Source organism: Trachurus japonicus, chromosome 20 (genome assembly GCF_045865225.1).
Source record: "Trachurus japonicus isolate A0001 chromosome 20, Traja_1.0".
In the NCBI taxonomy this organism is placed as follows: Eukaryota; Metazoa; Chordata; class Actinopteri; order Carangiformes; family Carangidae; genus Trachurus; species Trachurus japonicus.
In genome coordinates, this window is record NC_140926.1 from 12,777,101 (window position 1) to 12,801,771 (window position 24,671).

Sequence of the window (24,671 nt, forward strand, 5' to 3'; positions counted from 1 at the left end):
AGGAAATTGGCATATTCATAGATTGTGGACTATTTAATGAGGGTGAAGAGGTCCGTGAACTTTAAACACTTTAATTTTGTGGAAAAAACACCACATTTAAAACAAAAAATGTTATTGCAATTACACAAAAAAAAAATGTTTTAAATAGATATTTTAATATAAAAATGATTTCATGCCCCTCTGTGAGATGAGAAAATGAAATGTATCAAATTAGCATTTTAATTAAAGCTTTAAAGTTATTTTCACATACAATACACAGCAATAACACACACAACCTTAGGTTTGCCATATCCTCAAACGCTTCTGACAAATAGCAAAGACATGACCTCAAAGGCAACATTCCTGCGTAAAGCACAAACAAGTACAAACAACTCAGCAGTTTGACCATGTGAGTCCAAATCTAGCTCATGACATCTTAATGTGATTCGCTGCTGACACCAATTACAAAATCTAGCTCTTTTTTCTCTCTCTCTCTCTCTCTCTCTCTCTCCCCTTGCTTTGGGAATTTAAACTCAGACTCAGGGAAATAAGCAGCTCCAGTAGAGTAATTCATTGTAGTACCTCCCAGATACAGGAGACAGTTTTACAGTTTTACATGGAGACAGTTTTAATGCAAGTAAATTGGTGGTTTATTATGTTAATTATTCTCACTCAGTATGAAGCTGAATAAAAACAGTAGTGCTTCTGACGCAAACCCGACCTCCTACCCACAACATGACATTTTTCATATCTTCTTTCTTTTTGAGTGGTTTACAGCCTGACACTCGGTGACACTGCACAGATCACATGTCTGCTGGCGTGTACATACAGTGTGATATTTACTTACAAAGGCAAATGGCTCTTGCCCTCTTTAGCCAACACCCATATCTAAAGGCTGCCTGACTCATGTGTGGTACACTATGGGAGGACAGTGATACCGATACTAGTCACAAGAGTAGTCGTAAGGGAAGAAAAGGGCTGGGTGGGTGTCATCTGAACAATGAGAGCTGTGTCAAAGAAGTTCATCAGTGTTGCAGAAGATCCTCTTTCCTGTCACTCACTCTGGTGATTCACACAATTAAAAACAAAAGTAAATACAGAGGAGTTTCTGCCGAGTAACTGTTTCATTTTAGCTTGAAATTTAGAAACTGATGACTAAAGATTCTCCAGTTATAGTCTGGGTAATAAAGACAGATCGAGACACACAGTTTAATAATCTAAATCACTTTATTAATTTAAGTTAGAGACTAAACATTGGAACCACATTTGCTCTGCTATGGAGCAGTCTTCAGAAAATTACAAAAAAAAAAAAAAAAGGCTTATGTCATACTGTCAAAAAAAAAAGGCAAAAATTAAGAGGTAGAGAATTTAGGCTCATCACTGTGACTGGAGAAATGACGCCTATTGGAATGTAGTTGAAATTCAAAAACTCTTTGTCGTCCCAAAGGTATATAAAATATTCAAAAACCAAATATTGTGGAGACAGTCATTTTGGGATACTGGGGTATTCACAACATTTAAACATTTACATTTCACTTTAACTGTACAAGGTGGACGATGGACAGGAGAATTAAAGTGTTACTTTGGAAAGAATAATGGAAAAGCTAGTGTCTTTAATACATTTCCCTCAAGCACACATCAGTGTTGGGACAGCGTTCGCCTGGAGTTACAGCTTTTGTCGTCAGGTTTTTTTTTTTTCTTTTGTTTTGTTTTTTTTTAACAAATAATAAATCGGTAACACAAATTTACAACATAAAGACCACAGATCCTGAAAATAAAGACAAATGAGAGAAATAAAAATGTATTTCCTCTCAGTTTTTCCCCCGTAGCAGTACATTCTGAATGTGTCAGACATGCTAGTTCAACCAAGGACATCGAATCCCTCGTCCACTTTTCATCAGAGAGGTTAGTCGAGACAGATCTGAAATAATAGGACCATTACGGGACGGTAGAGTCTGGGAAACTCCTGCAAAGATTTTAAGTCAGCCACAATCTGGCCATTAAATGTCCCATTTGGAATGCGTAGACTTCATCATAAACATATGCTACATGTCTGTAACTGGAGTGTTTAACAAATACAAAAAAAAAACAGTTAAATTGTGAAATATTTCTCTCGTTTTATTTTTAATGGAACAAGCTATAATCCATGCTGTGTAAGCTGCAAACCAATTTCCTGACTGGCTGCAAAAGAGCCTCTGTACAGGGAGGAGAGCTCGGGTAGTTTGGACTGGCTGTGTTGAACCTTCCTACACAGAGAATGCTGGCAGTGTAGAGAAAAATCTGAAATTACAGTGCATGTCTACAAAAATAAAATAAAATAAAAAAAGTGAAAAACAAAAAGATTTTTTACTGTTTGTACAGTAACATACTGTATATTTCCACAATGACACTAGATAAGGCTGGTGACTACATTATGTAAATAGTTAATTATTGGATAGATTTTCTGTATGATTTCAAAACTAGTGACATAGTATATAGATGTTGGTTTCATTAAACAAACTTTAAAAAAAGACAAACAAAAGTCAAATAAATCCTTTGTGTAGTACACAGCTTTCTTTGTTCCAGAGGAACAATATGGTAAACCTTTGCATTTGCTCAATGCAAGTGCACCAGTCTAGATTCAGTCTTTTCATCCTTCCTTCTTCCCAATTTTTATCCTCAGTGGTTGTTTCCTCATGCTTGCAGGTTTATGTGCCCCTGTTCGTGCTGCAAACAGCGCCCCCTAGATTCCATTCTTTGCCTCATTGTTGTTCATGGCCTCCTTTCTCTGGGCTAGGAAGGGGTACATGCACTTGTCTGCGCCTAGGAACCGGTACATGCACACAATGGCCTCGAAGGGCAGGATGCTGCGGAGACAGGACAGGGATAAAATTGGTGAGACAAGATCTTTCTGAAACGTTGACTAATGGCTGAATTGGCAGTCAGAGAGAGAGGAACTGAAGAGGAGGAGGATGTATAGGAGATAGACAGAATGTAAGAACATAGGAGGCAGCTCACCTTTTCATGAAGTTGACCATATAGACGATGCGAGGTGTACAGATCATGGGCTGGTCGGTGAGGATAGCCCTCATGGCCTGTTTAACGCAGAACTCTGGCTTCAAGGGAGGCAGGAAAGGCTCAATCTCCTTCCTGAATGGAGAGAAAAATACCACAGATAAGTTAATGACAAGGCCATGATTCATTCACATTAAAAAGCAAAAAAAAAAAAAAGGGATTTCAATTTTTCAGAAAACATTTTATACAGCAAGCTACTTAAAAACCAGAAAAGGGCAATCATATTTTGAAGTGCATTTTATTTGAAGATACCGACTAAAGCTGGTTGTAATTCTCACTAGTCCCATTTGGGGGAATAAAAAGTGATACTGCAACACAAGAACGGCTCCCAACCAGTAACAGATTTCTCCACAGCGCTGGGACAGTAAAGCTGAAGGACATGCCACCTGCTGACTGTAACCGTCAAACAAAGTGGGGACTATTAGAGAAGCCGGGGGGTGTGTGTGTATATAGTATGTGTGTGTGTGTGTGTCAGAGGGGGGAGTGGATGTTTTAGTCCAGGTGCACCTGTTGGGGAGGTTTTCCCCTGGGAAAGTTGCCCTCTTTGTTTAAGCAGAGCGCTGACCAGTGGAATGAAAGTGACTTTATAATGTGTGTCTAACAAAAAAACACAAACCATCAGCTGGCGCTTTGAAGTTCAAAAGGTGTTTGTGAGGCAATTTCATACAGTGAAAATTACAGATGACAAACTCGTCCCAGATGCAAAAAAGAAAAAAAAAGAAAAAGACAGTGCATACAAACCCAACTACAGAGGGAGGTGTGTATTGAAGCTCACCTTATCCTGCAGCCTTTGAACATTCCCGTGTCGACCAAGTAAGGGCACACCAGAGTCATGTTGATGCCATCCTTCTCAGAGGCCTTCAGCTCATGGCTCAGTGACTCGTGGAAGCCGATGGCACCGAACTTACTGGCGCAGTAATCCTGAGGGAATAAAGAGAGAACAGGTTACTCCTGTAAAACTCTGCCCCTGCCCGCGCCCACGAACATTATCAAACATGCCCCATGGGCACAGAGGTCTCTCCTTGCTGTTAATGATACAGCCACAAAAACCCCGAGCGAGCCCGTCCTCTGTTCTATGGTTTCATTAGCATTCTTCTCCTGTGCATCAGGAGACTGCTCGGCTTGGTGGAAAGGTTTTGATGTGGTTCGCCGTGGAAATAATCTTTTTCTTTAAAAAAAAAAAAAAAAAGGAAGGCTTGAGCAAACACAGATGCGTGTCGATAAACATGGGGAGGATAAAGAGATTTGACTATGCCCACATGACAAGCGAGGGCTTTGGTTCCCTGAAATTAATGTGCACGTCTGAAATCCCATTCATGGCATTTCCAGGAAGGATAATAGGTTAACAAAAACTGACTCTTCAGTTGCTTTGAAGGGGGACTTAATCATTATGGATGAATGCTTTTACAACAAAAGCAAACGTGCAGCTATAAAAACAAAGGCAAATAGAGTAGTAGTCCCTGCAGACCGTTTGAAAATGACACCGTCCCCAGCTAAGGAAAGAAATCAAATCTCTGTTCTCTGAAACAGAAAAATAAAACCTTCTAGGAGGGCTACTAGTTTACTCCCTCTGTGGCTATGGAGATCAGTGGCATCACTACATATTTTAATATGCATTGAAAACACACAAAAAAATCTATACTGGGGAAGAAGAGTAGAAAAAAATATATAGGAAGGAAAACCAAAACTTTATCCGATGAAAGCTGCTGTGAGCTGAATACTGAGTGTGCACCAAGTTGTTCACAAAGCAGTGATGAAGATGTCTCTGTCCCTTGGGGAGCTGTCAGCTTATTCTGGCCCTGGGGCCAGAGCCCAATAGGGGCCCCACACCCCCACTGCTGCAGATAGAGGAATCTATAAGAGGCTCCCCAATGCTCATCTGTGTCCCTTAATTTAACGGGTGGAGGGACAACTAGAGAAAGGGGGCCTAACCTCCCCCGGCTCAGTGTGCTAGCTGGCATGCTGATGGTTTTGGAGAGAAGCACTGGTTTTTGATGGTGGGAACGATGGGATGTGTATGTGTTGTTGTGTATGATACTAACCTCCACTCCAGCTGTGCTGAATAAACCCAGAGAGCTGGCAACCGTCACAATGTGACCATGATTCAGCTCCAGCATCTTGGGGAGAAACGCCTTGGTGGTCTGGGGGAAGGACAGAAGAGACAGAAGGGCAAAGAGAAAAAAAGAGGAAGGTTAGTTCACTTGTGCAGTTTGTCTGTGCCAAAGCCCTTTGATCCTCTCTGCCTCCCTCTTGTTCCCCCATCTGTTTCTCCCTCTTCTCCATGGTGATGCAGAGAGAAGCGTCTGAATGAGAATTCATAACTGTCTTTTTTTTTTTTTTTCCCCTTTTTTTTTGGTGCCTTGGATTTTTAGTTTTTCCCCTGTCTTTCTGGCAGGTGTGAATAAGAGGAGAAGGATGTTGGGTTTCCCCTCTACAGGTAGTCATTGAATTAGCAGGTATGGGTGTGTGTGTGTCCGTGTGTGCGCTGCTGCTGAACAATCTGTTCTTTTCCCACACAGATCTGGTGCCCGTCGTCCGGCCCGGCTCTAAAGAGTCGCTGACAACACCAATCATAAGCCTCCGTTCACTCAACACTCGCAACAATACAATTCAGCCTATCGTCTAACCCCGCACAGCCTCGCGCCCTGCCCGGGCAGCAGTCAGCCAAACAATCCGTAGCGGGGATGAGGCCCGACATGAAAGAGTTTCGCCGTGGTGCCACGTGAGAGCCTAAAGTGGTTCCACCGGCCTGTCCAATGAGAGTCAGTGAGCTGGTAAGAAGAGCAACACCGGGGAGGAGATTCAAGAGAAAGAGACTTTGGCAGTTACAGTTAATTAACCTATGGATCCATTCCTCATTCTGCCCGTCTGCTGACTTCGGAGCTGCCCCGGACACAGCATGAGCCAATCAGCAGGTGTGACATGTGACGGCACTGATAGGAACTGACCAATCACTCTCCCACTAGGAGGTCTACAAACAACCGGCAGGGCCTTTTGTTGGTAGCAGAACCAGACCTATTCAAGTCAGAAGTGTGCTGCCATAGTGACAAACAATACGCACATGATGTAGCCTATAACACTCTAAATGTCACCAAGGTAACAAAACCCCCTTTATTTTACAACAGCGCTGAAACTATTGGTTGATAAACTGATTATAGGATGTGCTCATCTTTTGCTGGCTGCAGTATAAAATGTGAAAATGTTGGCACCTACAAATTTTAAGACCTCGCTTTGGGGCTTTGGAAAATTGGGGTTAGCGTTTGTTATGACGTTTGACAGATTCATTCCTAGTTTCCAATCGTTTGGTGGTTATATAAATGAAAAGGTAACGGTTTCATTGCTTGGTACAGTGTATGAGCGCGGCCAGAGAAATGATTCAGCCTCCTTTGTAAACATTTGCTTGAGGGGAGCACAGAGCCAGAGAGAGAGAGCATGGTACCAGGTAGTACAGCCATGAAACCACTGGCAGGGGAGGAAAAGCCTCATTAAAACTGCACCCAGAGATTAACTGCATCAGACCTACTGACTTCCAGTGGGACCATTTTACATCTTCCCCCCTTGTTTTGTGATATAAACGAAAGTGGAAGCAATAAGTCTTATGTATGCCAGGAAAGGTTGGGTTGAGGAAGATGACTTCATCGTGATGTGATGGGAGTTTATTCTATAGTCAGGTACACCATAACTGATCTGACTCGGCTCCAAACATCTGCACTTCTGCAGGACATAAATTTTGAAGCTGCTGCAATGTTCAACTCATCGAACGAACGGTGGGGCCCGAAGAGAGGGAGCGAAAGAACATGAGGCCTCTGCGAGCCAGAATAGCAGTGGGATGAGGGAGGGGAGTTGCGTGCAAATGAAGCATTAACTTAAGATATGCCCGTACCTGACCTGAGCCAAAGTTTCCCACTCCCACAGCAACTTTCAGGGAGCAGAGAACGACTTGATCTGGCCCAATATTCTCTGTCTAAAGCCAACACTCAGATTCAACCGGACAATTTTTGCTGAGTGGTCTGAAAATAAGTGGAACTGATGTCGGGTAGTGGTGTGTGTGTGTGTGTGGGGGGGGGGGCTTGATTCCCTCAGCTGGAGGACGGGGCTAAACGTGACCAACCGTCCCTTCTCTCTCTCCCACCCTCCAGTGATGTCCTGCTTCTCATGGCAGCTCTGGCATGTGGGTATGACCCCCGCTGACCTCTCAGACACAAAATGTGTGAAGGCAACCAGGGGCTCGTGTCTTACATCAGAGCTGCTGTAATTGGGTCTCAACGCTCGCTTGTTACGCTAAATTACCCGCTGACACAGCCGGGCCTCCTTGGCCTATGTGGGGGTGCCCCTGCCCGCTGCACCCCCTAATTGGTGTGTGCCCCCAGGAGCATTTAAGCCATACAAAGCTTCTTGCAGCTGGGGTGTCAGGCTGTATTAGTGCTAGCATCTGACCAACAGGAATATGAACAAAATATTGGCCTTTGCATAGGACCAGATGGCCATTTAATTGGGCTGACTTCTCCCCGCACAACAGAACGAAAGGGGAGAGGAAAGCGCCCGAGCTCAAGAGCTCCTCTGATCCTTCACCAGATCATGGAATTTGAGTGGGTTGGGTTTAGTGGTCATCAGGGATGATGGATGCAGATTGGTCATGTTGTGGTTGCCACACAATGAGCCGCCGCTACAGTTGACTAAACCTCAGCCCTCCCCCCCGCTGGTTGTTAAACTAGCATCCAATTTACCTAGAAAGCAACATCAATAGTTCAGAGAGGAAGTGGTGTCAATACGGCTCCAACAACACCAGTCCCATGATACAATTGATGAGTCACTAAAATTAATACAAAATTCCCAAACTACTTCCAACTTTTTTTTCTCCCTTCTGAACATTAGGGTCTATCCACTTGATCGCATAGTAGACTAATGTTTTATTAATTTAATGATTTAATAACACTTGATTTGAAAAATAAAAAAGGTTCACAAATTTAAGTCAGGCTTGTTTTACTTGAAGGGCTTATGCTACTAAAGAACTGTATTACTTAAATAAATGTATATTAGGTCAAGTGGATGTTTTAAAATGTATTGTAGGTAGAATAATTGGATGAATGTAGTGATGTTTGTTGACTGATGAAATGCATTAGTCAGAAGATAAGCACCTAAATCACTTAAGTTTGTTTGACAGTGGAATTTGGAGTTTTCTTTTAACTTTTATTTTGAACTAATGATAATTGATTTATTGTTTAAGTTCTTCTAATTTCGATTGTTTAAGCCAAATCTTTTTTTTGCTCCAGCCTCTAAAGGGGAAGAATTGATGTTGTTTTTCAGTGTCTCAGTTCTGAACAGTTTGTTGCATAAAAATGACATTTATGGGCCACCACCTCGTGCTCTGGAAAATTATGCTGGGTATTTTTCATACTATAAAAATAGTCATAACAGCAACAACAAGATGATCAAGGAAAACAACAAGAGAAAGAACAAAGTACAGTGCAGCCCTAATCTCATCCCTTCATATATAAAAAACAGGTACGTGCCGAGGGAGAGACCCAATATGGGAGCGGTGACGGCTAGCTCAGCTCAGGGGTACAGGTGCAGCAGGCCTGAGGAGGGGCCCATATAAAACCAGTCAAGTAGGACCCTTCTGCCTGGCTGCCTCCTTTCTCTGGCTACAGCAGGAATGCAGCCTGCGGAACTTGGCTCCTGTCGCCTGGCATCTTGTCAAGCTGATCCACAGACAAGAAACCAATTGTCAGATAAAGTGGGTCAGCAGCAGCTTACCATTACCCTCTCGCCTCGCCTGTGGATGGGACGGCACTGCCTTCCTTCCTCTTTTCTTTCCTCTGCTCTTTTCCCGCCATGTCACTGTCGAGCGCTCTTGCGCTTTCATGTCGTCGCGCGAGAGGTTGGATTTCCACAAGAGAGTGGGAGGGGAGGGGAGTGGGGGGGGGGAGGGGGACTACTGCTTGTTGTTCATAAACCACCTGTTGGATAACCAGCTCAAGATGCTGAGGATGGGATGATTTCCTTTCATGTCATTCCACAAGACACACACTAATCCTCAAAACAAACTCTGATGACACTTTGTGTAAATGACTGCACATTCCCCAACACGCCATGACTAAAAAACTGAGCCTCAAACATCACAAATTGCCAGCTGGACCAATCAAAGCATCATCAGACAAATTCACTGTGATGACCCCCTGCCTCATAAAAACCTAAAGGGAGCGAGGGACTGAATCATAGTGTGTGTGTGTGTGTGTGTGTGTGTGTGTGTGTGTGTGTGTGTGTGTGTGTGTGTGTGTGTGTGTGTGTGTGTGTGTGTGTGTGTGTGTGGCAGAGCTGGAGGAACAGAGCTGCTGGCCTCCATGACTCCAATGCAGCTGCACCCACTGCCTCCAAATCAGGTTGGGAGGAGTCAGAGGGGCCTGTGGAAAGAGGACCGGAGAAGTGTGTGTGTGTTCTGAGTTGGACTGCTCTGGCAGACAGACAGACAGACACACACACACACACATACTGCAATTACCATTCGTTTCCTGCATGTCTCCATCACTGGCTTATTCCCACTATTGCTGTCCAACAAATGGAAAACGGACACACTAAAAATCCTCTTGTTCTTCATCTGGACGCTGGCTTTTCTCTTTCTGAACCTGCCTGTCGTGTCGCCCTTGAGAAACTGCCCGTTTGTGAAATTTCATTAACTGGCTGGGATTATGGGCTGGGTGGAGGCCAAGAAGTTTTTTTTTTTGCTGCTTGACAATGCCTCTCCCTGATGTCTCCCTGAATGGCAAAAGTCATCATGATGTGTTGCCAAAATAGTGACGCTGGACAAAGCTGATTGTGATGAATACACCAAAAAAGAATGCACCCTAAGCTATTTGTGTTCACTGCTGAAGCATTAAAGATGACGGAAATGAAGAACTTAAGAGGAGCATGTGGAATAGTGAAGGAAGCAAACAGCAGAGTCGCTTCAAAAAACGGAATTATCAGAGCCTGAATGTCCAGTTTAACCCGATTTATATAAATATCTGTCAAAGCACTTAACTCAAACACTTCAAACTTTGCATGACTAAACTGTTGGTATTTGTTGAGTCATAAAGCACATTTAAGTGATTAAAGGGGGAAAAGAGGGGGGGTGGGGGGTGCAAAAGTGATGTGTGACGCACCACCTGTATGCAGTAGATGACTATACAGTGTTTATGTAAGTGAGGAAAGTGGACAGGTCCCTGTTAGTCTAAGCTCTATTCATCTAGCTTGTGTCTCTAATGAACCACATCCTCCATATTGGCCATTCATTAAGCGCCTCTTTCATCCCCCCTCCTCCCTCCCTCCTTCCTACCCTGAAGAAACCACACTCTCCACAGAATAAAAACACAGACCCCTATTAAGAATCCCAAATCTGCCACCCAGCCACTGGATACTGACTCCAAATCCTAGGATGTAAAAGAATGTGTAGATGGCCAGCAGAGAGGCGCATGAATAGTTGAATGGAGCATCCATTAAGGAGGAAATACACAACCTGTGTGTGACTGACAACACAAGAGATTTTCATGCTCAATTAGTGAGCTTCAAATCACTGTGGTTTCATGGTATCATCGAGAATGCAGTTCTCCGTAAGCCTGCGGCCAAAGTCTCAAAATGAGCATCATCCGCTTCACTTGACACATTGCTTAATATATTGTGACAAATACAATCAAAGATGAAATGGTCAATTCAGAGCCGTGCAACTAGGCAAAGGACACATCCCCAGTCCTTGCAATTTACTCCACAGCAGGCCTCTAAACCAATTTATGCACAATCGCTACAATTGTCTAAAAAAGGTGGCCATAGCCAAGCAATGCAATCAATTCTCATTACTGGTTTATTTGAGACTGGAGGAGAGGGGCCTAACACCCTGCTCTGAAGCCCACCAGTGAGGTTTGTTCTTGTCAATGGATTTCTAATTGCTGTGGCAGGCTGCAATCATTGTCTCTCCACACCCACAACACACACACACACACAAAAAGAAGCTGTGATAGCACATGGCCTGGTTTTACACTGCAGCATGTGCTTATCTCAAGTGCAACATATTCACTCCAGCAAGTCCACGTAGCCTTTCAGATAAGTATTCACACTGAAAGGGGCCAAGGAACGGAGCCAGAGTAAAACCTGATACACAACAAATCGCCCCCTGCCAACAAAATGTGGTGAGCCGATCTGAGACGGATCCAACCCACGGAGCTACAGAGAGCCCCCTGCTTCCATCGCGGAAGTCAGATTTGGGGCAGATCTGAGCGGCAAAAAAAAAAAAGAGGAGAGGAGAGAATGAAAACGCTGACATACCATGGGGATCATCACTGATTGGGGCTGCTAGAGAGCAGCAAAAGGCGAGACTTAGAAAGCCAAACCCGTGACTTTCCTCTGGCAGAATTAAACTAAGCGGGGCTGAAATCTGAACACGCAAGGCAACTATTTATGGTCATATTTTCTCGATTCCTAGGGGGAACACAGACAAACACACACACGCCCCTTTGACTCCTGAGTTTGGCACACACAAGGATAAGATTATGAATAGGCATGCAAGACAGACTGGAAACATTCCTGTGAACCTGCCATCAAAGTAAACACATCTGATAACACTGTGCTCATGGAAACTGAGGCAGATATAATCAAACCATCATACTGCAAGTCTAATATCCTATATCCACGTGCAACTCGAATTACTTCTGAGTTTTAACTCTTCTCTGCTAAGTTGGCAGGGGGCTTAATTGCCTCGTGCAGTGTGTGAAACTCACCCAGAAGTGTGCGTGGCAGTTGACCACCATGGTGCGCTCGATCAGCTCATCGGGGCACTCCAGGAGGTGATGGCCAGAAACGACACCGGCGTTGTTGATCAGTATGTCCACCTCTCCCACCTCCCGACGCACCTTCTCAGCGGTGGAATACACACTCTCCCGCTTCCCAACGTCACACACGTAGGTGTAGACCTGTGGCTGAAAAGGAGGGACCTCCTCTACCCCTCCGACAGGTCCTGCAGGGAGAAGAGATGCAGACAAGCGTTAAAATCATCACTGGAAATTAGATTGTTAAGTCACATTAAAAAAAAAAAGTGATTGTTTATGGACTAGGGAGAAAAAAAACTGATCAGTGACATCACAGCCCGGTGTCTCACTTCAGTGACAGAGCATCAACACAACTGGAAGTGGTTGCAAAGCTGAGTTAGTGCTTGTAAGGCGGTGCAACCATGTCGACGCATCTCTCCGTGTCAAACATGTAACGTGACAAATTCACCACAACACTGTGCGTTGATGGCCACCGTAGGAACAAAACAATGTATTTATGTCAAGCGATCTCGCTGACCGTGCGTAAAACCTAATGCCAGCCTAATTGCTGCAAAAAACTAAAACAAAAAAAATATCAGACTTACCATCTTTGGTTATGGGAGCGTCCAGTTCATGGTAAATCTGCCGCACCATCTCCGCCGTTTCCTCGTTGCTTTGGCTGTTTATGTCCCATAACACCAGTATCGCTCGTCTCCGGGCGAACTCCTTGGCGAAGAGCCGCCCGAGGCCGCTTCCAGCCCCGGTGATCACGCACACCTGTCCCGCCACGCTCTTCTCCTTGGGCCGCACCACCCATTTAGCCCCGGCAGTTACAAAAGCCCAGAGCACTTTCAAAATGACCACGAAGAACTCCGCGATAATAATCATCATCTTGACCCAAAAAAAAAAGCTTTCAATAAATTCACGTTTTTTTTGTTTTTTTAAAGCAGCAGAAGACGCGCAGGGACCGTTTCCCTCTCTTGTGACCTGTTTGCAGCAGATAAAAGTCGGGTTAACTTGGCTCACAGTGCGGGCAGGAGACGCCGACAGCCGCTTTACGCACAAAAAGTAGCGAAAAAAGGCGCAAGCAGTGAGCACAAGTTAAAGAGTGAAACGAGAGTTGAGATGCTGCTCAGTCAGAGTACAGTGGCCACTAAACCGCACGGTTGCAGTGAGTTATGAGCAGCTACTATGAACTGTGCCTCCTACTTCCTCTGCTTCCTCCACTCATCTCATCCTCAACCGCATCTCACTCGCTATTTATTCAGTCCACCCATCATTGCCGGACCCAATAGGACTTGAGCGCCTGTTAGAATAAAGCGCTGCACTCAGAGGTGATGTAACCTGAAGGATTTTACTAAACACTAATCTGTCTTCCGATTTTTTTTTTTTTTTTCCAATTCACTATCCAAATGGAAGATTGGAGATTAGGCTTTCATACCCCTTTAGAGCCGCTGCTTCTTTCTGCGTGGGCTCCTGCTCTTGTAACAAGTTATTTTTAAAAAGAGAATGTGGTTTACAGATGAGACTGTCAGATTAGATATCCTGTTGATTTTTTTTCACCTGTCTTACTGTAATGTTTGAATATAGGGCCCATTTATCCTTTTCTTCTTTAATGATGGCCAGGATTGGGGTTTTAGGAATATCTAGGCTGAAGTAATTTAATGTCGTGGTTTTCCAACAGAGAAATAGCAGATTTCCAACAGCCACAGATCAGAGCATGTGCAAGCCCCAGGTCAATGTCCACTAACATGAAGCAACAACAACTATCACTATGCCGTCGAGAATATCCAAGATATGTTACATTTAGATAATATCTACATAAGTGAAATCTGAGCTAATCTCAGTCACATTACAGCTTTCCCTACTAACTATGATCCACAGCGAGCTGTTCAATGGGGCAAGTGAAAGTGGATCGATTAGGTGGGCTACGTTTACAGACATGTAAAGAAACAACAACCTAAAAGCCTATCTATGCGCAAATTTCAAGTAGCCTAGGCTGTTTTTCTTTCTAATGAACGTGACAGTGATTGCTCAAATAAAAAACAAGATAGGCTACCTACAGAGAGTCAGTCGTGTCTTCTTCAAGGGCTTATCACACACCAAAGGTGTGTTTTACACCAGTGTTTCTTATTGACTTTGTCATGTGTTTGTCCATGTTTAGTGGGTGTGTCGGGGGCAAACCACTGGTGGCAGAATGTTTAGGTCCCTTACTGCTGTAGGCTTATAGCAAAATGCGACTATTGTATCAAACTAAAATTATACATTCATAAAAGTTGCCTCGGGAAAATATATTAAAATGATTGAACAGCAACATGTGAAAGAACATGCAGCCTACTTAGCTCACTCACTTTTCTCACAGAGCTTCAATCACTATTCCTGTGTTCAGGGCTATGTGCTATGGTCTACATGTAAAACAAGTGAATTAAAATAGAATAGGATTTTACAAAGAAGAGGAGAGTGAGCCATTAAACTCAGAGTGCTCAAAAAAAGTGTAGAAACTGGGCTTTGGCTGCACATCTGAATTTAATAGAATACCAACATTCATCAGCCTATGTTCCACGTGTTATTTCTTGTTTTAATTTCTTACCTTTCTGTGTGTCACGTTGCCTGCGTTTTTCTACATGGAGTGAACAAGGTGTTTTTCCCACTGAGATCCAGGGGATCCAGCGGAGAGGTCAGCAAAGGAAACTCTCCCCTGCACACGCTCTCTCAGCTCGGCCTGAGAAGTGAAGCGTTTGCTCCCTCTGCCGGATCAGCAGGGACATCACCTGTGGTATGGACATTGATAATATCAGGGTATCAAACGTGTATGAAAACATAATTGTATTAATTACAGGGATACATTTGAGCCCTAATATGCTCATGGATGACAAAATAAAAAGTTATAACGTTAGCTTGTAGGCTAGTAACGTTAGGCTACAACTATTAAGCCTACAATGAGAAAGAAATAGGCTAAAAGATAAATAAAAGTGTATTCCAACAAGTGTAATTCAACCAATGCACCAGTATAGCGACTTGCTAACATAATTTATCAAAATACGATACAATTATTTCAGAATATATTATTAGAGTTATGTCTAAATCTGTTGAAACCTCTTCAGTCAGGCAGCTTCACGGACAGCCCGCGGGGTCCTAAATCCTTTAACGCGCACATGCGCAAAGGAAAAATTCTCTTTCTCGGTGGGCGCAATGGCGGACGCAGAGTGAGTGTTTGCCTCTGTACTAAAATCTAAGCACATCCAGTGTAAAAACAACCGTCTTTGCTGATTTTACCCTATTGATAGTTTGTTTAGTTTGTATCCATCATAATCCAGGCGGTATTGTGTAGGATTGTGATTTTTATTGTTTTAAAAAGTACTTACTTACCGGCTATGTGCAGTCATACGATAGGGAACAACATGGCTGTCTCTGTAGCCTTCGTGCCTCTTTTAAGTGGCTATTTTCTATGCCAGTTGAGAGCGCAAAGTGAGGAATGGACTATTAGATATTGGGCACTTTCGTTGCTGCTGTTCAAACTTTATAATAGATACATGAAGACTGATGCCCGAAGCAGTAACTCAACCTGTATGGAAGCCGGTTGATCACAGGTTAGCTAGCTAACTAGCAGCTACCAGCGGCTATGGTGACACGTTTCCGCTAAGTAAGTTATCTGTGAAGTTTTCAATAATTTCCTATGCTTACCAAAATGTCATTGTTGTGTTCTTTTAAATCTCTGAACAGAAAAAAAGTACCGGCGGTCCCTGAGAGCCTTTTGAAAAGGCGAAAGGCCTTCGCCACCATGAAGGCCATGCGCATCAAGAAGATGCTGTCTGAAAAGAAGGTGAGTTGCTAGCACGTGAATAAGAGCTGGTGTTTGATGTGAGACTGAGCTTGTGGCATAACGTTATTGCAGCGTCTTGACCTGCACTGTCTGACGGTGATGTTATTTCTGTTGTAATCACAGGCCCGCAAGGTGACCAGGAAACTGATCTACAAGCGCGCTGAGAAGTACCACAAGGAGTACAGGCAGATGTACAGGCGTGAAGTCCGTCTGGGTCGCACTGCTCGCAAAGTGGGAAACTTCTACGTGCCAGCTGAGCCTAAACTGGCCTTTGTCATCAGGATCAGAGGGTGAGTGCAGTGTATCTAGTTGTCTAATTATCCTCATTGTAGGACATATCATGGTTACCAACATGTACATGGATTGTTAGACAAATTCTAACCAAGTAAATCTGCTTCATGCACCATGCTGTGTGGCATGCTTTGGGATTGGAAACGGGTTTCCTATAGTTTTAAACCTGTTGCTCCTTTGGATACACCTTGTTTGATAGATTTGTAAAATGATCTGTTTATCCTCTGAGCATGTGTAGTATCTGCTACAAATGGTTAATGTAACTACTGGTGGGGTGAAAATCAGGAATTACATTGTCAGAAGGGTGTTCAAAAGGTAATTTCACTTGGTAGTAGTGTCTAAAACTGGTCAATATAGCAATCCATGTAAATGTTCTTGAACCAGTGTGGTTAATGATGCTGTCTTTCCCCGACGTATCGAATATGAAGAAACTTTTGTTTTTGTTAAGCCAATAATGTCTGAAACCACAAACAAAGCTGTAGTTTAAACGAGCTTGAACCTGACGGGACTGTTTGCTGATGAAATCCTTGTCTGTTTTCTAGTATCAACGGTGTCAGCCCCAAGGTCCGCAAAGTTCTGCAGCTGCTCCGTCTGCGCCAGATCTTCAATGGTGTGTTCGTCAAGCTGAACAAGGCTTCCATCAACATGCTCAGGATTGCTGAGCCCTACATCGCCTGGGGGTAAGGCTATTATTGTTTTAAACATAACTAAAAGAATAAACTCACTCACATCCAGATTGAGTAGGTTAATTAGGAAAATACATTATAATAAGCTATAATGGTGCTTAGTTGCACATGTAAGGAGATGCTTGTCTGGAATGTGGTTAATGATGCTCAACTTTTTTCCCCATCTTATCGACCATGGTGAATACTGACTGAATTTAAGCCAGTTTTGTCTGAAACCTCATTCCATGACTTGACAATACTTATCAACATACATAACTTGCACATCTGCATAACTGACAACATATTATTACTCTGCTGGATTATGGTTTGCACAAACATGACTACTCGCTTTGTTGCTTTAGTGACTTGAGATGAGTTAGTTGAAAATATGTATTTGGATGTTTTACGCTGCTCAGTTGTGCTGTAAAAGATTAAATTACTTGACCTAGTCATAGTCCTTCTGTTATGTATTCATTAGCTTTTCATAAGTATAAAACTAGGCATTGTCACATCATCTTTTCATTTGAACTTGCATTCACTGCTTTATAAATTAAGTCTAAAGGCTTGTAACACTTTCTTTACCAACTAAATCAGTGATGTAAAAGCAAGTTTCTGAACTGATTGAAAGCATCTCACTGCTGATAGTTCTGTATGTTTCGATGTGATAAGACAAGCTTTTACTAAGGGCAGGTTTCTCCTTTATTGTTATAAAGGGTTGGCTGTTTAAAGGTTTATTTCAACAGCCTATTTTGAAGCTTGGTGCAAAATTGTATCAGTAAAATTAAGAGGATAAATTCTATGATCAGGTTGGAAAGATGCTGTGTTTATAAATCTTAAGTTGAGAACTGAATTACTTAGTCTTAGTTTGACCTCCTGTTCATAATGTGTTTTATCTATTGTAACCCCCCACCCAGGTACCCCAACCTGAAGTCTGTGCGTGAGCTCATCTACAAACGTGGCCACGGCAGAATGAGGAAACAGCGCATCGCCCTCACAGACAACGCTCTGGTGGAGAAGGCTCTTGGTATGTCATTTTACAAATCAAAGATGGTAGATGTAGGTTAATTTAAGATCAACATGAGAGTAATGACTGATGGTAGTATGTTTTCTGTCAGGTTATTTTTACAGTAGACAGATGTTGTCTCAGTATACATCCATACTTGATTATTAAGGGTTAAGGGGTCGGTTTCAAAATCAGGCTCACAACTGAATTCAGTTATATCGAGGGTTAATGCTCCATGTGGTTAATGATGCACACTTTTTTCCCCGTCTTATCGACTCTGGTGAGAAAACTGAAAACTAAGCCAGTTTTGTCTGAAACCATATGGAGGTCTCGCTTAACAATTATTAGTTATTTATAGCACATCCTTAGCCTAGCTGCTCATTTAGATAGTTTTGAAAAGTAAAGGTACATGAGTTAAAACACTTTTTTCATCCACAGGCAAATACGGCATCATCTGTGTTGAGGACCTCATCCATGAGATTTACACAGTTGGCAAGAACTTCAAGCCCGCCAACAACTTCCTGTGGCCCTTCAAGCTCTCATCACCTCGTGGTGGTATGAACAAGAAGACCACACACTTTGTGGAGGGAGGAGATGCTGGCAACAGGGAGGACCAGATCAACAGAATGATCAGGAGGATGAACTAAAGTGGTGAGTTGTAGGAACCGTTGCAGGAGTAAATCAGGGTGTATGTCAGATGTGGTTAATGATGCATAATCTTTTTTCCCCATCTTATCGACTATGGTGAAAAATCAGCTGAAAATAAGCCAATAATGTCTGAAACCACATCTGAAAACTTAAAATCAGCCACTGCAGATGCTTTACTCTGTGCACGGCAGAGGGAAGAAACAATGTTGGGTTAAATCTAACTTAGTTCAAACGTTTAAAGCTGAGTTGTATGGAATTAATTCCAAAACATCTGCAAGAAAAGAGCCTGGTAACAAATGAATTATGGTATGTTAACTTTGTCTAAAAGCCTTTTCTTTCTTTTTCAGGTTTTCAATGGACTCAACGTTGTACAATAAAAATGTGGAGAAAAAAAACCCCTCTTGGTTCTTGTCATTAATGTGATTGTGCCTTGAATGCATCAGTGGACCATCTCATATAGGCCTACCGTACCTACATATAAAAATGCCTGTCTGTTTTTTTAATGTTACCCGTTTCCTCCATGAGATTAAATTAGGTAATTAGTAATGGAAACTACAACGTATAAATTATCAACACAACACAAAGCTTTAGTCCACCATTGCCGAATATAATGAAGTATCTGTAAAATATCTGAAATGCTATGTGTGAAATACCTTTTGCTGAAACGGAACTGAACTCCTCGGCTTCCGTATTGTAATGCAGCCTAGGTGAATGAAGTAGCTCTTGCTTTTATGAGAAACGGAAGAATGTGTCAAACATCTTGAACGTAACAAATTGATTCATGTCAGACCAAATATTTGAAGGCCTACATAAAAAAAAAAAAAGTTGAGCCGCTGAAATACACCAAATGGATCAGCTAAGTGCGTATGTAAAAAAAATAACGGTTCCAAGAATGTTGTTGGTATTTTCCTGCGAGCCTTGTTTCCATGGTTACGCGGTGACTCGGTAGCGTTCACCACCTGGGATGACTGGTCTCTGAACCCATCCACCGTTATCATGACCAAGTGCCGCAGTTTAGCCCAGTAACGAGGTTATGTCTAAAAGATGTTTGTATGGCAGCCGCTCCAACATGATGACTTACCAGCTGAACGCATCCATGCCTACCGCAAAGGCGTTGATATCGGAGGACAGCTCAAATTGCAGCCACCGCGGCCTTGATGCGGCTGGATACTCCACATACAGGAACTTGAGGATGGGAGCGGGTGGAGGACAAGCGGGTTTCAGGCAAAATCAACACATTAGGAAGAAATTTCCTGTGATTCAGCCCTTGAGCAGTGAGTAGCCTACATGCATGCCCTGTGTCTGCAAAATGCATTCAGATGCAGCTAGCTTGACGAGATACTAACGCCATTCATATCTGTGTCGTAGAGTCCAGGGATGGGAAATCCTTGGTTAGCGCCTTCCCAATTGGAGGGTAAGATGTGTCATGAAATGTTTCCTAAAGCAATAAAATACTACCGTATTGTGCAAATGAATTCACCAGTGAACCTTCAAATTGACGGGAGTTGCTTTTCTGTGCAGATTATGACCAGAATCCCACAAATCCAACCCTGAATGTGCAAAATTATCCATCCATCCGATAATATAATTCTCATATAGCTTTTCTCTAGAGGCCTAGCTTCCTCCATCCTCGGTAGGTCTCAGTTGAAAGTCCTGCTTTAGCTATTGGCTGTGCTAGGTGTTGCTCACAGCTTAGGTGAAATATGACATAAAATGCACAGTAATTTATACCATATTCCACTATCATTACCCTTCACAAAACATGAGAGAATAATAGCATACTCCTGTGTTAACTTCTATGAGCCAGACCATGATACATCTTCAGAAAGGTGTTTGCTTGTCTGAATGTGTCTCTGAATGTCTGGTAGTTATTTGTCTTGTCTTTTTTCAATCCATGTGTAGTTCACCCAACTTGGACAAAGATGACAAGATGCAATCAGAGAACAACGACCCAGAGGACATCTGTGGGAGACACTTTCTATTTGATAAAAACTGTAAGATCTCCCTTTTCTTTGTGTTGAGAAGAGATTTAGAATAATTTTAAAATATATGGTAGGTTTATATTCACTCAGAAATGTTCAGATCATATTTTTCCTGTATTGGATTTGAAGTGCATACACATTGGATTTGATGCTTGTGTCTGGATTGTAACCTGACAGCCAGTAGATGGAGTTGTAATCATATCCAATGAGCACAGATCCTATTTCAGTAAGTGTAACATTAGATACAAGCAACTTTTTGATATTACAACTTTACAGACAAAATTGTTACAGAATTCTTTCTTTTAGTCTTACAATATTTCCAAACAACCGTTTTCATGACATGGGATGTCAGTTTTGAAGGGGTAAATAGTTTTATAATGAATATATATATTATTTTTAGCTGCAATGTTTGAGAGGACCAGAACCGTGATTCCTCCACTGCCAAGAGACTACCACGTGCACAGGCCTGGAAACCTGCATCCCTTCAGCCTCTCCAAGGAGCTTTCCCACAGCCATGCAGGACGCCCCTTCACCCTGGGGTAACCAGTGGATTAATGCCCCTCAGGCCTGTAGTTGTAGCTCTACTCTTCATAGCATATTTTGGAGACAGCTGCAGAGATTACTGTAATTATACTGATTCACTGTTCCTTTTACAACAAATTACAAGAATATGAACAAAGACAACAGCAGCCAGACGCAATTAATATTTTGACACACACAATTTATCTGTCACAAACAGAAGACTTCAAGCTGCTTGCTGTTAACATTTCATAATCTGGTAATGTCAGATGCATGATTATAGCCAAAATATGATAGGCTAATACTGTTTTTGCACAATTATGCGATCTCAGTTGTTTATCACTAGTAGTCATCTCTTTGTGAGACCGTTTTGGTTTGATGACACTTGAAAGAAACCTGCTGTTGCTGCTTCACATAGTACTTGACCCTATAAATAAAATATTGGTGAACACTGTCCTTTCACATGACATGAGTGGGTCTTTTTAAATCTATAAATAAAACTGGACCAACGCCAGAGCCAAAAATCGCTAAACACAAAGAATGTATCGCAGCAGCCATATGTGCAGCACTTTGCTTAATGTATCCTCGCTTCTGTCTTCCAGCTACGCTGAGAGATATGAACTAAACACAAGTCCAGCCATCCTCTTCCCCTCCACTTTAGTCCTCAATGGCAGAAACACCTTCTCGGTTCAAAACTGCAAGCTCAGCAGGTATTTTTGGCCTTATAAACTAAATCAGGCCGAGCCAATCAATAGTCCTCTCAATTATTTTTCAGACCTAAGCCTCCTCTGTCGTCCTTCTGTTCTGCAGGCCTAAGGTGAATTACCCAACCTACAACCTACAGACTGTTAAAGACAATCAGAAGAGTGAGTTATTTCAGTGCTTTGACAGTGAAGCCTAGCCTTAATTGTATGCTCTTTCCATACTCAGGTATTTGTTGTGGTCCAAACACGTCAGGCCAGTGAAAAGGAGAGTCTGACCTTCAACCTGTACAGGTGTTGATGGCATTGATTTACTGGCAGCAGACATGTCATTTTAATGGATTTTCCCTCTTCAAACTAAAAGTACAGACCCCAGGTCTTATTATTGTCAGTTCAGGGTACCTTCTTGGTTGTGGTTCTTGGCAGAGTAGGGCGAGGGGTCACACAGAAAAGGGAGTGTTTAGTGTTCTTATTGCAGCTGTTTGCACCACTTTTGAAGTGCTTTCTCTTTCACTGTAACCACCCCAGTGGCGCTATGCTTTCCTTTGGATTTATTCCACAAAACTGAAAGCACCAGTCACAAAGTAACAAAGGTTTTTACCCCTAAGTAATATCCAAACCTCTCAGAATAAGGCAAGATAGAAAAGAGACAGGACAGTCAGAGGCGAGTTTTGAAGTGTATATCATATTATATGTCTCCGCCTAATATCTGTTACTCTCCTTCCTACAGGCCAGTCCTATCCAGACCCAGCGGTCGGAGCCTCTCGCTCTTTTATCCAAAGGATATCTGAGCTGTCGTCTTTGGAGGCCGAGACAGTGAGACAAGAAAAGCTCAAGAAAATGAAGAAGCCTAAAAAACCTCCATCCTGACAATCACCCTCTTCCCAGTCACACCGGTCTAGGATTAAAACTTTCGAGTCAGTGCCAACAGTATCGGAACAAAATAAAACATTTAGGGCACCGTGTTCATTTCAGTGGCTTGTTCTAACTGCTATTTTATCCTCAGTGATATTAGTTTTCTGCTTAACATGGCTGGTCTTCACATTTTGGGACTCCTGACCCAAACTTTTCTCTTTCAGTGACCACTTGTAGTATATAGTGTAGTTAACTGCAGCATTTGCCCAGCAATTGATGCTAATGATGAATATTAGATAAATGAAATATTTTCTAGTACATCTGACGGCTCTCAGTAGTTTTCCTCTCAACCTCTGGATATTTATTTGATCTTTTTAATGGCTTGTAATGGCTGTTATGTAATACTGCCATCCTTCTTGCTGTATCATCAATGTGTTGCAGATGCTGTTTGGCTTGAACTTTCATCACAACGGTGTTTTGGACATTGCTGTTTATCAGTCTAATCAAACTTTGTTAAGCCAGTGAAGTATCTCTGTACATATTTAATAGTTTAGCGAAACTATGATTGTGCCTTGTAAAAAAAAATGTCTTCCTGAAATTAAACAAATTTATTTTTCATATCGAGGACACTTTGTCTTTCATGAATCAGGATTTTGGTTCTTTTGCTTCTATCGAACACAGAAATAAATGGAACTTCGCCCTCCTCTTTGCGCATACATTATACATACTGTAATTATCAGAAAAGCGACTTACTGCAATGAGATCTGCATTCCATATCAACAACACAGACACAAAACTGTGCCTCCAGATCCCAGAATGTGGTAATTCCCCACATAGCACATAGTTTTGTAGCTGTATAGAGGTCGGCTCAAGTCTCTGAATGGTCTTGTTCATTGTATTTGACAAAGACACTAGTCAGAGCAATTGTCTTTTTGTGTAGAGAGAAATAAACACTTCATTATACACTATAATTTGAAGGTATGGCAGCTGAGGTCATTGAGCTCCTCGTTAAATTCTGGAGGAATTCTTCAAACTTGTCTCTTCTCTAGAGTACAACAAAAACTCCCAAAACATTGACCCGGCTGTGCAAAAAGACATCTGTATCAGTGCCAACACAGTGTGACTAAATAAAGGGGACTGAGGCCAGAGTCATGAATATACTGTAGTATTAAACTGCCATTCATGCAGATAATTAAGGATATAAAACAAACCCTAAATGAGCAAAATAATCACTTCCTTCCATCTGAGCGTGTATTATAGATTATATATCACATTATTAGCACAAGGTATGAAGGAGCTGGATGCCACTGATACAAGCACAGCTGCAGACACTTCCTGAAGCATACTGTGGTAACAAAATTATGTAAGCCACACACACAGACACACACAAAAAAGTCATCAAATGTGTCAAAATCATAAGTCTTCAGAGGTTCACAGCTCTTTAGACTTAGAGCTTTTTTTTAATCCAATATTTTTAACACAAAGCCTTGCTGTCTATAAATATTAAAGACGGAAAAAGAACAAAGTGACTGCAAGGGGAGGTGAGGATAGTCAAGGTAGTCGACAAAGAGTAGAAAGAGTTATCAGGATTCTCCTGAGATCAAGGATTTTGGCCCCTGTGTCATGCTGAAACTCAGCTGTCGACCGTGTTTAATTTCAGACAGTGTATCCCTGTGATGTTGTCAAACGTCAGGCCTGTGTTTGTATCCCTTCGTCCCTCTCTGCGGATTGTGAGGTGTGCATTTCAGGGACACACAGTGACCTAGAAACACAGAGCCATCCCCTTATTCATACTAAGTGAAGGGTTGTATTCACGCTCAAACGGAGGCCGGGTCTCCCTCTCCTTGCAGGGGCTTTTACCGTTCTTTTCAAGTGAGCTGAAACAAAATGACCTGGAACAAACAGTCAACAATGAGGTCTTTAATAAGAGCTGTACTGAGGCCTGCCAGCAAGTGGTTTATCGTTTCACTGTAAGTCCACAGTACTTTAACCAGGACAATAACAGAATGAGAGTACAGTACTCATTTTAATCAGCCACTCCACACATTTTTGAGCTTTTAATGCAAAAAATGAAAAGTTTTTTGCCAGTTATATAGTGTAACAGAGGAAGAGTCTTCTTTAAAAAAAAAAAAAAAAAAAAAGCAGCAGGACAGGGAAGAATATTTGCTTAACCAGTGCTCGAGTGAAGAATAGCCAGGTTGTCTTACTGTTTCAGCTGACTTGATATTGTGCCAGTTGACTCCATCAGCAGGGATCAGAGAATGTAGCCTAGTCTGCCAAATTATAACTTTGCCAACACCTCAAATCAAAAATGCCCTAAATATGTTTGGGTCAGCATGAGAGGAAAGAGCCAAGCTGGGTAGGGATAAGGATC

At 42.3% G+C, this 24,671-nt stretch overlaps 3 protein-coding genes and 3 non-coding genes across 6 annotated transcripts; 5 read left to right on the plus strand and 1 right to left on the minus strand.

Moving 5' to 3' along the window:
* Nucleotides 1–1,187: 1,187 nt before the first annotated feature.
* On the minus strand, nt 1,188–13,044 carry rdh10a (retinol dehydrogenase 10a). Its single transcript, XM_085763490.1, has 6 exons — nt 12,416–13,044; nt 11,784–12,019; nt 5,076–5,174; nt 3,809–3,954; nt 2,977–3,108; nt 1,188–2,825 (listed from the first exon to the last, which is right to left on the minus strand). The coding sequence occupies exons 1-6, from the start codon at nt 12,699–12,701 to the stop codon at nt 2,702–2,704; spliced, it is 1,023 nt and encodes a 340-aa protein (XP_085619616.1). The 5' UTR covers nt 12,702–13,044; the 3' UTR covers nt 1,188–2,701.
* A 1,939-nt stretch (nt 13,045–14,983) lies between these two features.
* On the plus strand, nt 14,984–18,241 carry rpl7 (ribosomal protein L7). Its single transcript, XM_085763497.1, has 6 exons — nt 14,984–15,016; nt 15,534–15,633; nt 15,757–15,923; nt 16,467–16,604; nt 17,504–17,613; nt 18,031–18,241. The coding sequence occupies exons 1-6, from the start codon at nt 15,003–15,005 to the stop codon at nt 18,237–18,239; spliced, it is 738 nt and encodes a 245-aa protein (XP_085619623.1). The 5' UTR covers nt 14,984–15,002; the 3' UTR covers nt 18,240–18,241.
* On the plus strand, nt 16,741–16,832 carry LOC146966532 (small nucleolar SNORD12/SNORD106). The gene has a single exon (XR_015034565.1). It is a non-coding gene; the product is annotated as a small nucleolar SNORD12/SNORD106 (small nucleolar RNA).
* Nucleotides 17,827–17,916, plus strand: LOC146966533 (small nucleolar SNORD12/SNORD106). Its single transcript, XR_015034567.1, has one exon. It is a non-coding gene; the product is annotated as a small nucleolar SNORD12/SNORD106 (small nucleolar RNA).
* A 47-nt stretch (nt 18,242–18,288) lies between the features above and the next one.
* Nucleotides 18,289–18,382, plus strand: LOC146966534 (small nucleolar SNORD12/SNORD106). The gene has a single exon (XR_015034566.1). It is a non-coding gene; the product is annotated as a small nucleolar SNORD12/SNORD106 (small nucleolar RNA).
* Nucleotides 18,383–19,161: 779 nt separating this feature from the next.
* On the plus strand, nt 19,162–22,416 carry c20h8orf89 (chromosome 20 C8orf89 homolog). Its single transcript, XM_085763495.1, has 7 exons — nt 19,162–19,514; nt 19,609–19,654; nt 20,143–20,234; nt 20,623–20,761; nt 21,344–21,451; nt 21,552–21,607; nt 22,173–22,416. Exons 1-7 carry the CDS (start codon nt 19,274–19,276, stop codon nt 22,310–22,312), a joined length of 822 nt encoding a protein of 273 aa, XP_085619621.1. The 5' UTR covers nt 19,162–19,273; the 3' UTR covers nt 22,313–22,416.
* Nucleotides 22,417–24,671: the final 2,255 nt, after the last annotated feature.

Coding starts and splice junctions, on each gene's coding strand:
- rdh10a (XM_085763490.1), bottom strand. CDS start 12,701: ATGATGATTATTATCGCGGAGTTCTTCGTGGTCATTTTGAAAGTGCTC. Junction 12,020..12,415: donor CGCTCCCATAACCAAAGATG/GTAAGTCTGATA, acceptor TTCTCCCTGCAG/GACCTGTCGGAGGGGTAGAG. Junction 3,109..3,808: donor TTCAAAGGCTGCAGGATAAG/GTGAGCTTCAAT, acceptor CTCTCCATTCAG/GAAGGAGATTGAGCCTTTCC.
- rpl7 (XM_085763497.1), top strand. Junction 16,605..17,503: donor GAGCCCTACATCGCCTGGGG/GTAAGGCTATTA, acceptor CCCCCCACCCAG/GTACCCCAACCTGAAGTCTG. Junction 17,614..18,030: donor TCTGGTGGAGAAGGCTCTTG/GTATGTCATTTT, acceptor TTTCATCCACAG/GCAAATACGGCATCATCTGT.
- c20h8orf89 (XM_085763495.1), top strand. CDS start 19,274: ATGTCTAAAAGATGTTTGTATGGCAGCCGCTCCAACATGATGACTTAC. Junction 19,655..20,142: donor AGCGCCTTCCCAATTGGAGG/GTAAGATGTGTC, acceptor ATCCATGTGTAG/TTCACCCAACTTGGACAAAG. Junction 21,608..22,172: donor TGTTAAAGACAATCAGAAGA/GTGAGTTATTTC, acceptor TCCTTCCTACAG/GCCAGTCCTATCCAGACCCA.